The sequence below is a fragment of the Haliotis rubra genome, unplaced genomic scaffold, assembly GCF_003918875.1.
Source record: "Haliotis rubra isolate DU_JTF1 unplaced genomic scaffold, ASM391887v1 Scf295, whole genome shotgun sequence".
NCBI classification, from domain to species: domain Eukaryota; kingdom Metazoa; phylum Mollusca; class Gastropoda; order Lepetellida; family Haliotidae; genus Haliotis; species Haliotis rubra.
This window is the reverse complement of record NW_025766963.1, coordinates 696,254-712,277: the sequence shown is the minus strand read 5'-3', so window position 1 is coordinate 712,277 and position 16,024 is coordinate 696,254. Positions and strand designations below refer to the sequence as shown.

General features: G+C 37.9%; 1 protein-coding gene across 1 annotated transcript in view; it reads right to left on the bottom strand.

The window, feature by feature from the left end:
* Positions 1-16,024, bottom strand: part of LOC124282195 (ankyrin repeat domain-containing protein 26-like) — an 895,780-nt gene that overhangs the window by 419,572 nt on the left and 460,184 nt on the right. The window contains exon 26 of the mRNA XM_046718159.1: positions 8,837-8,971. Coding sequence (XP_046574115.1) covers positions 8,837-8,971 — 135 coding nt within the window. The remainder of the gene's footprint in view (positions 1-8,836; positions 8,972-16,024) is intronic.

The following is a 16,024-nucleotide window of genomic DNA, read 5'->3' as shown; positions in this document are numbered from 1 at the left end:
AGGCTAAATGTAGATACTGAAGTCAGTTTCATGAAAAAATATCTGAACTATACGCAAAATATACATCATAATACTGACAGTGTAATCAGAAGGATTTGGCGATTGTGTGTACTCTTGTTCAACTGAACTTCACCTCAAAGAAATTGCCTAATATGTACAACAATATTGACGTATGACATCACTACCGATGACCTATTTCTTACAAAATGGCGGCTTTGCTGACAAGGATACACAGGATTTTGCGAGGACCCTTCCATTGATTCAGGGATCGTTTGTACATAAATATGACATGTAAGTAATCAGAATGATTCTTACTATCTGTGTATTGTTATATGTTTTTTGATCATTTTCACTTTAAGTAAGAGAAAAAGCCCAAAATGCTGATAATTACAGTTGTCGTTCTGCGTGATTTTGCGTCAGTCATGGCGTCACGCTGCACGGAAACTTTGACAATTTCTTATGAATTATCAAATCGTTGCATTGTATCTATTCATAATTTCCTATTTCTTGCTACGATACTCTTTCCATGCATATTCCAAAGGTATTGAGCTATTGCAAGCAATGAATATTCGGGTGAATGTTGGAAAATTACCGAAAATGCTACGCAGTGCAAAATCAAAATTTGCCTTTGTTTACATTTCATTCAAGCGCAGTCTTTCGAGCACAGCGTTCATTTTCACACCCAATATGTTTCATCACATTTTATCTAGGCAGTTGGTATTGGCGACAAAGACCAGTTGCAGTTTGATTCTAAAATGTATGGGGAATTCAGTGATGCATTTTTCGAAGCTTAATATGAAATATACATGATGTAATATGCATCTCAATACCAGCCTTTGTGAAACGTGATTTTGTAAACACTATCCAATATGGCGGAAAGCGCTCTACGGCGTTCGTGTAATTGTATTTTCGAAAATATCCCAACCAATTCTAGATTCATCGGCAACGTTTCAGAATTATCATTAGCGATTTCATGTAAAACTGATATCAGTGATCATGAATATGTTATTTTTGAAATTCAATACTCCCAGTAATTATCCGATTTTCACATTTCAAAACATACAGCAAATACCACTGTGAATCGCGATTTCGTACTGTGTCAAAAATGGCGACATTTTCGATAAAGCCTATTTTAAAAGGTCATTTTCAGCACTTGAGCTTTGTCTAAAATAATAGTGGATGGTATCAAGAAACAGGACATTTCCCGCAGAATTCGGAACTGTGAAGTGTATTTGTGTGTGTGGGACATTTTGATTTTTATTGGACTTCAAATTGAGGGTTGAAGGGGAAGGACATATATGTCCCTGTGGCATCCAGTGGGTTAACAGTGCATATCAGTTGGTCACGTTTGACTTTATCGGGTTTGTTTCCCCATATATATAAAAACATTTACCTTGATAGTCATCAATCAATTTGTCCGGAGGATTAGGTAGAGATTCAAACAAATGGTTTAATTTCGGGAGGACAAGAGATTTCAACATGGTGGTTCTGCCCAAAGGGGTTAGGTTTCGAGCTGACCATATTGACATGATCAATCATATCTTCAACATCCAAGTCAAATTTTATTCCCAGTAGTTCAAAATTACTTTGTTCCCAGTTTAGATTCCATTTCTGACAAAGTTTCATTCTTGAACGTTTCTTCGAACCAATCCAAAAAATTCTAGTTTTGTCTATGTTGACTTTCAATCCTGAAAAGAGGGCAAAGAAGGTTAAAATTTGAAGCACTGCTTGTAGATAGTGTTCTGTTCCATCTAGGGTACAAGTTGTATCATCAGCAAACTGATTTAGTAGATATTCTACATTGCCTAAATGAATTCCTTTTATTCTGCATTATTACGTATCAATATTGCGAGAATCTCAACACAAAGGATGAAAGATATGGCCATAGTGGGTCACCTAGACGACAACCCCTGTATATTTCAAAACTATTTGAGCCAAAACCATTTACAAGTACACTTGATTTGATATTCTTACAGAAAACCTTTTTCCAGTTTTTAATTGATTCTCCAAAATTTAAAAAGGTGAGAGTGTTTTCGATAATTGTCCAATCAAGAGTATCGAAGGCCTTTTCAAAATCTATTAGTAGTAGAAGTCCGGGGATTTGGTATGTGTCAGTATATTCAATCAAGTCATAGATCTGTCTGGTGATATCGTCCATACATCTACCAGACATGATGCCCTTTTGATGTTCGTTTATCAATGTGTCCAAAATGGATTTAATTCATTTCGAAATTGCTATTGAAGCAACTTTGTAAAATACTGATAATAGTGATATTGGACGCCAATTTTTCATGAATTGTTTTGGCTTATTTCCCTTCGGAATACATGTGATAAGTCCTTGTTTTTTGTGATACTGATAATTCTCCATTTTTGTATCCATAATTTAGAGAACGAACAAGGCATTTTCCTCAATCATACCCTAAAAATCATTAAGAAACTCAGCAGTGAAACCATCTGTACCAGGACTCTAATTATTTTTAAGACATTATAGGGAGGCAAGGATTTCATCTTTGGTAATTATATCTTCAAGCTTCGATGCAACATCATTACTATGTCTCGGAATACAATATCCTTTCAGTAGATTATCTAAATTAATGTCAGAGACGTCATGTTTACTATACAGCTTTTGATAAAATAATTTTACTTCATTCTGAATATCATTCTGAGTCGAGGACACGTCCGTTGGAATCTTCTACTCTTGAAAAGGATTTAGTTTTAATTTCGTATAATTCTTCAAGTTCCTGTTGAATAGCCTTTATTTCAGTGATTATTTCCTCTTTAATCGTTTCATTATCAGATTCATCAAGTTCAATTTCTTTTTCATTAAGATTGTCAGAGAGATGTTTTTCTTTCTTAATTCTTTCCTTTTTCTTGAATGAAGAGTATTTAATGGTTTCTCCCCTTATCATCAGTAAAATAGTTTCGAAAAGAATTTGGTCGTCAATGCTATATTCAACTGTGTCTACTTTATACTGAGCAACGGTTTCAGAAATAATATTCTTCACTTTCTTTACATAGACGTGATCTCTTAATAAAGAATTGTTAAACTTCCAAAACTGTGTGATAAATCTGACAGTTTAAATGTCATCGATATTAAAGAGTGGTCTGTTTTGAAACCTGGTTCTATTACTGATTCTGTAATTGAAAGTAGCATATTATGAGATACGAGAAAGTAATCTAAACGTGCTTGTTTAAATGGAGAGGGTTGTCACCAGGTGTATTGCCGGTCATAAGGGTCCATTTGACGCCAGGGATCAAAGAAACCTAGATCTTCTTTTAGTTGTAAAATCTGGTCTCTAGCTTTAGGATTATTCACATGTTTATAGTTAAAGGTATCAGTAGAAAATTCTTGTACAACATTCCAATCTCCACATAAGATCACATGGTCACTGTGGAAGTTTTTGATTTTCTGCGCAAGGGATATATAAAAGTCTGCATCTTCATTGTTGGGACCATACAGGTTAGCAATAGCAAGTTTATGTGTCTAGTGTCAGTTCAATTATTATCATATTACCTTCTTCGTCTGTGGTTACCGCATGCAGCTTGAAGTTATTCCATTTAGAGCGCAGGATAGCTAAGCCACGAGAATTGCTCTTAAAAAAACAGTTCTTATATCCCCATTCTTCCTGTATTGTCTTTTCCATATTTTGAGTGAAATGTATGTCTTGTAGGCAATAGAAAGATGCTTTTTTACGTTTTAGAAATGTAAACAGTTATTTACGTTTTAGTTTGTCATTTAAGCCCCTACAGTTTTGTGATATAATTATTAGTTTGTCTGCCATTGTCAATGATATACAAAATGAACATAATGGATTGCAGCAAGGTATTAACCCATTCAACACCGTAGGCCGGAAAACCGGCCAAGACGTCACCAGTCCCCAGACACCGTAGGCCGGAAAACCGGCCAGGCAGTAGTCGCATCAAAATGATATATAATTTTAGGAACCTAACTAACATATGATTCATTTATCAAATCTATCACTTTTCATAATGCCTGAAAACACTTATTACATTTCAAATGGCCATATATAATCGACAGAATTAGAATTATAAACTATTTTTCGCAATGTTATTGAAAAAAACGATTCTTGGACACATGCTTCGGCAACGGGTCCACATCAGAGTTGTCAAAGAGCAAAGTAACGATGTTTCGAGATAATAATTACACAAATTGAATAAACGGAAGAATAAAATCAACAACAGTACTCATACAAGTTGTCAAATGTACGTTACAACTTACTATTTCCATCTTTTTTGTGCGATCGTGTAATGTAATTCAAGTGACATCTAGGCTTTCGTCGCTTCGAACTTTACGCTCGGACACGATGTTTAATGCTAAAATATATGCATTAAACTTTCTTGCACTGGTCATAATCTAGCACGATACGTCCACTAAGTTCCATAATATACGCATAGGTGGTGAATTTTTGCATAACACGTTCAGAATAGCATGATTTTACCCAAAACATTCATCTGAACCTTCAGGTTATCGTTTACGGCGACAGTATCCATGCTGTTATTTGATTGGCTGCCATAGGTCACGTGTCTGATTTTGACCAATCACGTTCCTTATAGCAGACTGAGGCAAATAAGCGTCATTAGAAACCAATCTTTATCCAATAAAATCGCTTCTTACAACTGTGAAAATACTCTTGGCAAGGGTACAGTGAGATTTTGTGGATGTTCAGAGCTTTCGAACGATACCCGCCATCAAACGAATCGCCTCACATGTTATTCATACGAAGCTTCGAAAACGGAGGTATTTCACGCTGTTGTATCACGTTACCGAGCGGAAAGCCACAGATATCGGGAAATAGACGACCATAAATATTAATTTAGAAATCTTTTTATAATAACTTTCCGATTACGTAAAAATGAAAATATAAAAGAAAAAGGTAAGGGGATATTATGACATGTTACAAATGGAAAAAAAGTGCCTCATTTTTTGCTTCCTTCATGGTTTATCTGGACATATAAATGTGTAAGCTTGCATTTTCATTAAAAATTAACTTATTTAAGTTGTAGTCGTATTACTTGAATAATATGATAAAAAATAACTTTCATATTTATAAACAGTAGGATTAGACCTTTCAAATGGTGTATGATATGTAGTAGTAATAATGATTATGAGCTGATATTTTCATTAAACATAGATAAACATAGGCTTCCTCTATGACCTCAGAGTCTCAAAAGTGGGAAACATCGAAAGGTCTGTCATGGCAGTAACCGCCATGGGTATTGAAATAATTCTGGTTGACTGATGTCATGAAAGGGAGTTAGAAGTAGAAATACAATATAGTATATAGCCAAGTCCCTGAACTACTATATCTCAATATTGTAAATGAGAATACAACAGAATGATTAAAAGGTTTGTATTTTCATTATCTGTATTTGTACAAAGGTTTCGGAAAGAAACAACGGACATTACTTGCTGTTGTGCATCACTGCGATAAGTTATAGGAAAATATGATTCTGTCCAAGCTGTTTGTTGTGTTTATAGACTCAAAACATAGCGACAGAGTTTTTGTAGATATAGACAGACATATCTACTGGTATGTCTTCCATGCGGATGATGGAATTGATGGATCTCTTGTCTCCAGCACCACTTCAGTTCCTACAACTCGGACCCTAGTCCAGAGTTTGGTCGTTTCACGTATGGTGTTTGCCTGATGTCCGAGAATAGCCCTCCTCTTTTTCATCAGACCACTGTAGCCTGTTCCCTTCAACAACACCCTGGACTCATAGACTGCCTATCTGTCGCTTATCTGGAGGAAGGTGGCAATTATCCTGCGAGGGGCAGAGGAACGGTGTTCCCTTTGATCTTTGGACTTGGCTAGACGGTGCGCAACTTCGAAATAGATATCATTAACTCTTTGCTCACTGAAGTTAAGACATTGTACAAAAAAGTTTCTCAACACCGGCTTAGCATTTTCCTCTGGTTCCTCTGGAATACCGTAAAATAGCAGATTGGTTCTCCTATCATGGATGTATTTAAGCACAACTTGTTTTTCCAAAGCCTCATAAGCCTGCTTATATGTTCTGAGTTCACCTCGTAGGTCCCTGATTTCGTCCGTGTGTACTGACACCACATGGTCAGTTGTGGCTATTTGACCTTTCATCTCTGTCAATTCAATTTTTATAGAGTCCATTGAAGCCTGCAGTTCTGATTTAGTGTCTTTAATGAACTCAGCCAACCTTTTTTCCGATGCTTGTACGACCTCCTCCATTGTTGAATTCGAGCGTGTGTGTCATTGGTCTGGCATGGTACACGTGTAGAGCAAAAGTCCAATAATGTTAAAAAATTGCAGGGTTGTTTTCTCTCACAGGATAATTTATATATATATATATGTGATATTAGTAGACCGATAATTTATTCATAGGCGAATTTTTGTAGTAGAATTACATAGAAAGGTTCCATGGGTTGCGGAGACGATATGTCTCACGTCCGACCTTGTCGCATGCGCAACCAGAAGTCAAGGATGTTGATCTTCCCTGGGATGTGTCTGGCAATCAAGGCTGTCCACTAGGTTGTAACATTCCATGAGGACTTGAAAATAGGTACCTTGGAATCTGTTGATATAGGCAACTACCGTGGCTTGTCTGAGGCAACTAGTAGTGAGAAATTCATGAGGATTAATGCCCAGCATGTTAAGGTTTATAAGACTTTTCAAAGATGTTGACATGGACTGGTGACTCCGAAAGACCTAATTCCGTCTTGTCTTCCAGATGAACTCCCCATCGTGAGAGTGAAGCATCCATGAATAGTTGACAATCTGGCATCTATATCCTGATTGGAGTCCCATGTATGACATTATTGGGGTTTCACCAAGGTCCTTGAACACTAGATCTGTAGGTATTATGACAGAGTCTAGCTGTTTCCCTAGATGTTGATTGATCCAATTCTTAATGAATCTGAGATGCAGATGGCATCTGAATGTTAGTTCCTGCATAGATGTGAGTGCCCCTAATAGTGACATCCATTGCTATAGAGAGTGCAGAGGTATCTGGAACTCTGATTTCCTGGTTGTGCTATCATGATAGCGTTCCAACGGTGGGGGTAAATGATACCTTGTTGAGTGTCGAATATGGCCCAAATCTACTTCTGTACTTTCTTGGACTGAAGGTCTGATTTTTCTGGATGCACTAGGAACCAAAAATTCCCGAAGAAACCTCTCAGACATAGGGAGTTGTCTACTGGGGTTGTTACCATTGTGAATAGCCATGGAGCCACTGATATTCTGAGTGGTGGAACTCTGAACTGAAACAGTCTCCAGTTGACAGCAAAGCGTAGATGTCTTTAGAGTCTGGATGGATAGGTACATGTTTATGTGTGTCCTGTAGATCTATGGAAATCATGGAGTCTCCTATGAAGATTGGGTAGTCGACTCAGGTATTCACACTTAAGGATATTCAGATCGATGATCATTGATGAGTTCGGTTGCATCATTCTTGGGAACCAGAAGTACTGGAAAGAAGAACCCTAGCCTAGTTCAAGACCACAACAGCTTTCTTGAGAACTTGTCTATTGTTGTCATCGCTGCTGAAATATGGGGATCCCGAAGCTGATAGCAATGCCCCACTGGACATGTCATCACGGGAGTTTCTTTGCAAACTGAAGACAGTATTCCTATTTGATGACCTTGAGGATTCACTGGTCGGTTGTTATGATCTTCCAATTTTCTAAACAAGGTGACAAACGGATGTCCCCTGCAAACTGGCATACCTCCAGCAGAGTGCTGGCATATGTGGTCCTTGGTCCTTGGTACTGCTGTCAGAGAGAATGTTTTGGAAGTCAACTTGATTCAGGTCAGGGCTAGAAGTTAGGGCACTGTGAAACTTCCTGTTATCTTCCGACTTCAGGCTTCCTCACACTTGCCATTGAACAGCTGATTGTCAAATGGTTAACTGAGTGAGTTTAGTTTTATGCCCACTCAGCAATATTCCAGCTACATGGCGGCGGTCTTTAAATAATCGAGTCTGGACCAGACAATCCAGTGATCAACAGCATGAGCATCGATCTGCGCAATTGGGAACCGATGACATGTGTCAACCAAGCCAGCGAGCCTGACCACCCGATCCCGTTAGTCAAATGGTTAAGAGTACAACATGTTCAGCATTTCTGCCAATACTGCCAAGCATAGTTGATGTAGGTGTTGACCCCATCATAAGAGAGTAAACTGGGCCGTGATGTTAGCTAACTAGGCTTCAAAGTTGAGCATGGCATTATCAAAGATGAAGGGTATTCACCTGCACCAGCCTCAGTCGTAGGAAGGAGCATTTTTCTAATGCCAGAAATACACCAGTGGTTGCGTTACTGTATATTGTTTATCAGACAAATGGAATTCATTAAAATAGCGAATTCTTTTGTCCTTAATAGTTAGGTGCACTGGGACTTTAACAACAAACCCTTGGAAATACTTGTGATTTCAAGAGTAAAACTGTTGTTGGAAGCATACAAGTCTTTTCCCTGTAACGGTGAGCAGCCCAGTCTATCTGGATACTTCAATGATTTAATGGCTTTATTTAAGTCCACAAGTATCACCTGAAAAAACATGGGAACGTATTCATCAATTCCAAATGGTCAATTACATAAGACCATTGATACAATGACAATAGCATTAGAATACACACCACTACTGCAATAGTTCTGCAATAGTTTAGTTGATACCTTTGCTAAATATTTCATTGGCTTACTCAACATGACAGCTCAACATGTTCTTTCAAAATAAAGGAGGTACTGCTGACCATTGTCTGGTAATGTTTCAGAAACATTTTCTTGATACCAAACCAAAAGTATACATACAGAGAGCTACTGTAAGCATATGAAATCTCATACCTCAGTCTCTAGTTTTCCAACAGAAGCTCGTTCCTTCTCCAGTTCCGACATAACTGTCATATGTTCTGTCTTCAGACTGCCCATCTGTACACTGTATTGCATTGTTGCCTGTGTGAGTGCCTCTTCATTTAATTTCTGAAAAATAAGAAGAACTTGCCTCAGAAGTTGTAAAATGCAGTATTAAGAACATTTATCAGTTTGCTTAATATCAGCATTCAAATGTTGAGAGCTGGTCACTGTTATCATCAGTTCAAAATTGTATTGCAACCAAAGCCTGAAGTACTGACAATCTGCACTGCTTAACACGACTTGTTTTACTTTTTGCTCAGTAAGAGAAATATTTATTTGGAAATAAGCAAATTACCTTTTGATGTCTTTCAGTGGCATTTAGAAGTTGTACATTGATGTCCAAGATATTTTTATGGATTAAACTTCTTTGTTAATTTCTCTCACGACGTTTGAGACCATTCCAGGTCCCTTCATCAGGTGAACTGATGAAGGGACCTGGAATGGTCTCAAACGTCGTGAGAGAAATTAACAAAGAAGTTTAATCCATAAAAATATCTTGGAAATTACCTTTTGTTTGGAAATATATTCCAATACTTACAATTGCTAATATCTAAAAAAAAACTCGGCCTCAATCACATTTATGTCATAAATCTTGTATTTTGACTGTCATCATACTTAAAGATTATCCACAGAAGTCCTTGTTACTGTTATATAGGCTATGTGCAACAACCTGGGTGTATACAAATGGAATGGGACTGTCAATGCCTGAATGTCTCTATAGTATGAAGAAGGTGGTAACATGTTTGTGACTCCAACCTCCACTTCTTGTCCTCTGTGCCACTGGCAGAACTCATTGTAACTGTTGTTGTAGATGGTGTCCAAGATCTAGGAATTGCCACTGAAGTTGTATGTTTTGTGTGATTATTTCAAAGTGTGATGATTTAGTGTGTTTAAGTGGCCATTAATCATGTCTTATGTGGGCTGGTTTTGGAGTAGGACATTTTAGTCAATTTTCATCAGAACTCTAAGAAAGACCAAAGCAGTAAGGCATACACAAAAAACCCTATACAAATCAATGGGCATCATGTTTACTTAAAGTGATTGGGGTCTGGATTTGGACTGATGTTCCCTGGAATGTTGTTAGTGAAACTTGCTGACAAGTCTCACTGAAGAGTGTCCAAGATTGATGTTATCCAAAGAAATACCCCTTAAGGTGAAGAGGGCATTCTGTAGTCACATCTGGCCTGCATCAAATCTAGTCCGAAAAGACAAACAAATGTGTAGTAACCCTGATAAAAATATATAAATCTGGACATAAGTCACCACTCTAGTATTGTCAGAAAGGTCATAAAGTAGATCTATGGATAAGTATCTATGCATTGAGAGCTGAGACAATAATAGATCTCAAGAAAAAATGTGAAGAGATCCTTCCAGAAGGTTGCCTGAAGTGTAACTATAACCTGGCCACGAAACCCATCCATGAAACAATGGTGTTAGGGTGGTAATATGCAATTGCAATGCAATTGGCATGAAAATACTTGGATATCCAACCTTGATGACCAGATTGAGTTTAATCAGAGATTAAGTGAAGACTTCCGTAAAATCATGTCTTGTAGTCAAATGGTAGGCATAGTTTCTCTGCAGACTGCTTATTGCAATAATGCAAAAACAACTGACTCCTGTGTATGAAGGGTTTGCAAGATGGTCAATGTCTCCCTGTAACCTCCTTTGCATCCAACTGACTGTGCTGAGTTTGCTTTTGAATAATTCAATGTCATGAATCTCCAGAATTAGTATTCAATACATCTTGTCTGTGATAAATTGCAAAAAATGAGATCATGTGGTCAGCTCATGTCAATCACTGGGTTGTATGATTATTTGCTGACCTCCATCATGCAGGTGGAATCTTGTTTAGTGATAAACAACAATAAAAAAAATGCTGAGCTATAACAACCCTTCTTGTTAGTTCATTAACTACCTTTGTCTGTACTTGGATAAGAATTATGGGAATGAATTAGCTTGTCATCTATATCTGACGAGTAATTCTTCCTGCATTTCACAACCTCTTAACCTCCAAAGAAGAAGTGTCAAAGTTCGTATTCAGATTTGGGAGGCAAACCAAAATCTAAGTTTTCTTCCTCCTTCTGATGTTAGACTGAGTCTCAGTTGATCAGTTGGGGTCCAGGGGCCCGTTTCACAAAGCCCTCTTACCGGTACGACCTCGTAAAGCAGGTCGTAGACCACCTCTTATTTTTTTTACCCCGCTTCACAAAGACCTCTTATATTTACACTGTGCCGTAAACAGCCCAAAATTTAGGACCCCGATTGACCTGTCGTAATTGCTTTAGGAGGTCATAAACACTAGAAAGATGGCGTCAACGATTATGGCACTGCAAGTGATTAAAACGCGCTAACAAAGAAGACCTGAGAAATTTTGAGACTAATATTGCAGTTCCATATGAACAAGTTAATGGACAGCGATTTAATTCAAACCTTGTAAGTAAAACTGATAAAATTAATGGAAATGATTTATACATTTTATCTTGTAATTTTCAATGGAATTTAGTGAGAGAATCCAAAATAATTTATTTATTGATATTTTTTTTACGATAAGATAACCTGTACATTGAACTTAAAACATAACATTTGCATTGTTATTCAAACTGTATTTCTATTTTGAAATACTTTGGGAATAACAAGATAAGCAGGTTCCCGTTCGGTCTCGCTTTATGCGTTGCTATACAACAAAGTACCTCTTATACAATGTACGACATGGATTTAGGACCGCGTCGTACGACATGGATATGACGTCTGTGTGAAATGGTCGTAAAGGAGGTCGGAAGAGGGTCGTAAACAAGGTTGCATGGTCTACGACCTCCTAAATTTAGGAGGCTTTTGTGAAACGCGGGCCAGGAATACAGCTTTGATCTATAAGGTAACAAGGTGACATGCATGGCAATTAAAGTTAGGCAAACAGTGTCCAATGGTACTCCCTCTGGTGACTGCCCAAGCTTAAGGATTTGTTGTTATCATTGAGTCCTATTTTGCAATGTTGAAATAACAGGATGCTTCTTAGTGCATGCAGACCCATAAATGGTTCATCACCACAGTGTAGAAAGGCTGTTGTAACCAGTTTCAGGCCTACCAAAGAAAACTTTCCCACTGGGCAGAAAAACACAGAAAAGTCCACATTATTCGTGGAAATAGCAACATTAACATATTACCTCGCTAGTGAAATTGTAAAAACGGCAACGAAAGACTATGAAACTGCAACATTTTTATATCAGCGAATTTTGACCTCTACTGCACATGCATGTTACGATCTGACCCGGAAAACTATTTCCGAGCAACCTTGAATCGCCTTGCGTAGAAAAAGTATTGAATATGTCAGAATAATTGCTATCAATCATTTCATACAGATGGAAAGTTAAATAAACCAGTGAGCACACAAGTATCATGATGGTAAATTCTAGTAATCCCAGACAACTGACAGCATTGAATCAGTAATTTGATAAAAGGGATAGTAAAATGCAGAATACCAGATATTTTCGTTAGAAAACTGATGATCCAGGTCACTTCCACATCACTTCACTGTCAAAATCCCCTCGATTCCTGTATTTCATAATAAAATACTTGTTTCAAATATTTCATAATAGTACTTGACAAACAAACATTTCTCATAGCCAATCTCAGGCTTTCCCAAGGAGGATTATGTCATATCATTTATAATTCTTGTTGATTTGTTTTCATTTGTTTGATGATATATATTTCTTATTCTCTAAAAATATTTGCTAATTACATATTAATTTATATAGTATTTTGGGTCATTATATCATCAAGCAATAAAATGTATCATGTTGTTAATTATTTCTTGTCTTTAATCTTATTTGCCCATTAATATGTAAAGTGAGGGGCTTTTGGTCATTTTTCGAGGGTCTTTTGTACCAAGGGGCTTTTGATCTAGACCCTTTTTGGAAAGTCTGTAATCATAGTCACAGGTAAATCCAGGTTGATGGGGTTTGCAGTACGCTGGATAGGCATAAATAATTGTGACCGCCCCAGCCCCTCAGATTGGGTCTCTTCTGCTATGGCACTGTTGAAACCTGCTGTTCTGCTTATCATAGGGAACATGACATAAGACTTTATGCTTTCAGCCTGAAGCAGTAAGACTGAGTCTCACAATCTACTGCCTCCTTTGAATGGGGTGGGGTGGGATAGCAGAGCCAGATTCCGGAAACATGTACACACTTATTTCCTGTGTTCCAGCACTGTGAAAATGCCATGGATTGCTCTTATGTACCCTCATGCCCTGACTTTACTCATGGATTAATCCTTAGAACAAGGTTTCTTGGTTTTAATCCTCCAACTTTAGGAGTAAGATGATTATGGCGTAAAATGGTTCTGAGCTTCAAGTAATCTTCCACTTCCTGCTCAGTAACAGAAATGCACAGAAAACATCTTGAATCCATAGTGCACATGATAGCCTGGCACTTGAAGCAGATAGTTAGGGATCCATAGGATTCTGATGAGTTCCACAATTCACAGAGTAATGGAACCCATTCTCAAACACTAAACACAAACTCCATTTTTTAATGAAAGATTGTGCAAGATGATGTTTACCTTATGGATCTTAAATTAAACTTTAAAACCTTCATAATCAATCACAGAATATTATTTTTAATGAAAAATAGTCCTTGTTATGCCAAGCTCACACAGAAAAGAAGTGATGAATTCCTGCTTGTGCTTGCATCCAGAGCAACTTCAATCTAAGAAAGATGACACTGAACAAGACGCCTGTTGAAAAATCTAGAGAGTTTTTATGGTGCAAGTTAATTATGGCTATAATGTAATAGAAGTAAGAAATCAGATCTTGACTCACACCTGGCCCTCTTGGCTGAAAGATCCTACAAGGTATGCAAGGATGACTTTTTCTTCTCCATTGGTTAGGTCTGACGAGATGTCTGTATACTATAGTATACTCTGTCAAATCTTAAGACACAATGGCAGTCTGTTCGGTATCGGAGCAGATGTTTTGTTTTGTCTTCTGCATAGAAGTGATATAGAATCAGGAAACAATCACAGATAGGATGCTTCTTGGTCCATTGTAAACCCATTGCATTTTTATCTCACCATGATGGGAAACAGTTGTTCTACATCACTTGGTGACAGGAAGGTGCTTGTGGAATGGTTAAATCCACAATGATTAACAGTTCTTGGGGAGCATTTCCTTCTCAAACCTGCTAAATTGACAAGATGTCTGTAAGCTTCCCCGGTCAAACATGACTCTCAGCCTATTAAAGAAGATGTTAAGGGATGCAGTGTCTGGTACAGCGGAGCTGTTTGGAGAGGTGTGGGATATACCTCTGCCATTCTCTATGGTCTTCTTCCAGCATTTTGGCCAGTCAGTGTCTGGGCATGTATTTTGACATATATTAAAAATAAATAAACAGGTACATAGTGCCATAGCGGGAGCATTTTCTTTATCATTTCTTCCTTTCATGGCCTTCCCTTACAATTCCACCACTGATTCTGTGAGGAGATTCTGTTGAAAATTTGAAGATTTATCATGTGATAACGGCCAAAATACAAACATAATCAAAGTTTCAGGAGGTTATTTTCACCCCACTTTTAGTTCATGGCCATTGGATAAATTCAGTTTTGTGACGGCAAAAACAATGCCGTTCTGTATGCTACAACATCATTAATCAACAAAAAAGCAACAATTCAACACTAGAATGATCCATACAACAAGTTTGATCATGAAATATTCAACAGTTTTGGAGCTATCATGGAATAATCATTCATATGAGAAATTCATTTTTAATTATAACCACTACAAGCAAAATATTAGGATTCAGATATTAGGAAAATATAGATATAGAATATTAGTTTCATCATGCATCAGTAATAGCTTAGAGAAAGACTCCAGTCAAAAGTAGTAAAACTCATCTCACAGACATACTATTGAAAAAGGTATAAATTACAGCTGCACAATTTCACAGATGTTTAAGATAAATCCTAGCCTAAGGTATCAAGGACTCAAGCTGTCAGTAAGACAAAGTTATGCCTAGACGGTTTAATAAACTGCTTTGATAAAGTAAACATGTCATCATCTATGTTACAATAACATTAAGCAAACACCAATTTAGGGTCATTAAGACACGGCCCAGGGTAAATGCATCTACTGCAATCCAAGCACACCACAAATTAGGCTCGTTAAGATCTAGCCCAGGGTAAGCATCCAAGCATCCAGTAAAAGTGCCAACAAGATTAGTGCCAGTTGAAATAGGATTAGCAGGATTAAGTACTCCCCCTGTGTGTTCACTGAAGTTGTTTTTGTAGGACACACCCCATTTTGTATATTCTGTATTTCATTGGTTATTGTAGGTTACACCCATTTTTGTATCAGTCAACGAATCATAATCTCTTCCTTGTTTCAATTTTAGATAAATAGTCACTATCTCCAATTGTTTGTCGAGCAGTAGACCTGACACCATCCGAGACATTTTGGTTCTCATTCAGAAACTAAGAAGGGAAAATGAGAAAAAGATAACACTGTGCTGGATACCATCTCACATAGACATTCCCGGTAATGAGAGAGCCGACAAACTAGCTAAACAGGCGCTAGAATTGGACGTGTCACTGGATCATCCTTACTCAAAAAGCGAAATTCGAAGTATGATCCAAGGTTCGATCACTAGCAAGTGGCAGAGGCAATGGGACACCTCAGACAAAGGCAGATGGTATCATGGACTCCGCCCCAATGTGAAAGGGACGCGAACTACTCCCTCACAAAACAGGCAAGTCGACATCATGATCACCCGCCTAAGACTAAGTACCACCAAAACCTCATATAAGAAATGTCAAACATGCCACACCAAAGCTACAGTCCCTCACATTATGCTGGATTGCCAACGGTTTGACACAACCAGGCAAACACTCAGAGAGGAAACAGGGCTAGGTACATTGACAGCCAAGCGGCTGCTGGCTCCCACGGAGCACCTTGCAATGTACAGACCACTAGCCAATTTCCTCTTGGAAAGTGAACTATGTCAGTATATTTAAAAAGAAATTTTATCAATCAAGCCAGTCTTCAGTTTGTCCGAGGGCGCCAAGGAGATTATACCACCCAAGCTCCTGACCTCAGAGGACCAGCCCAGCCAGGACACGCCGGTCGCA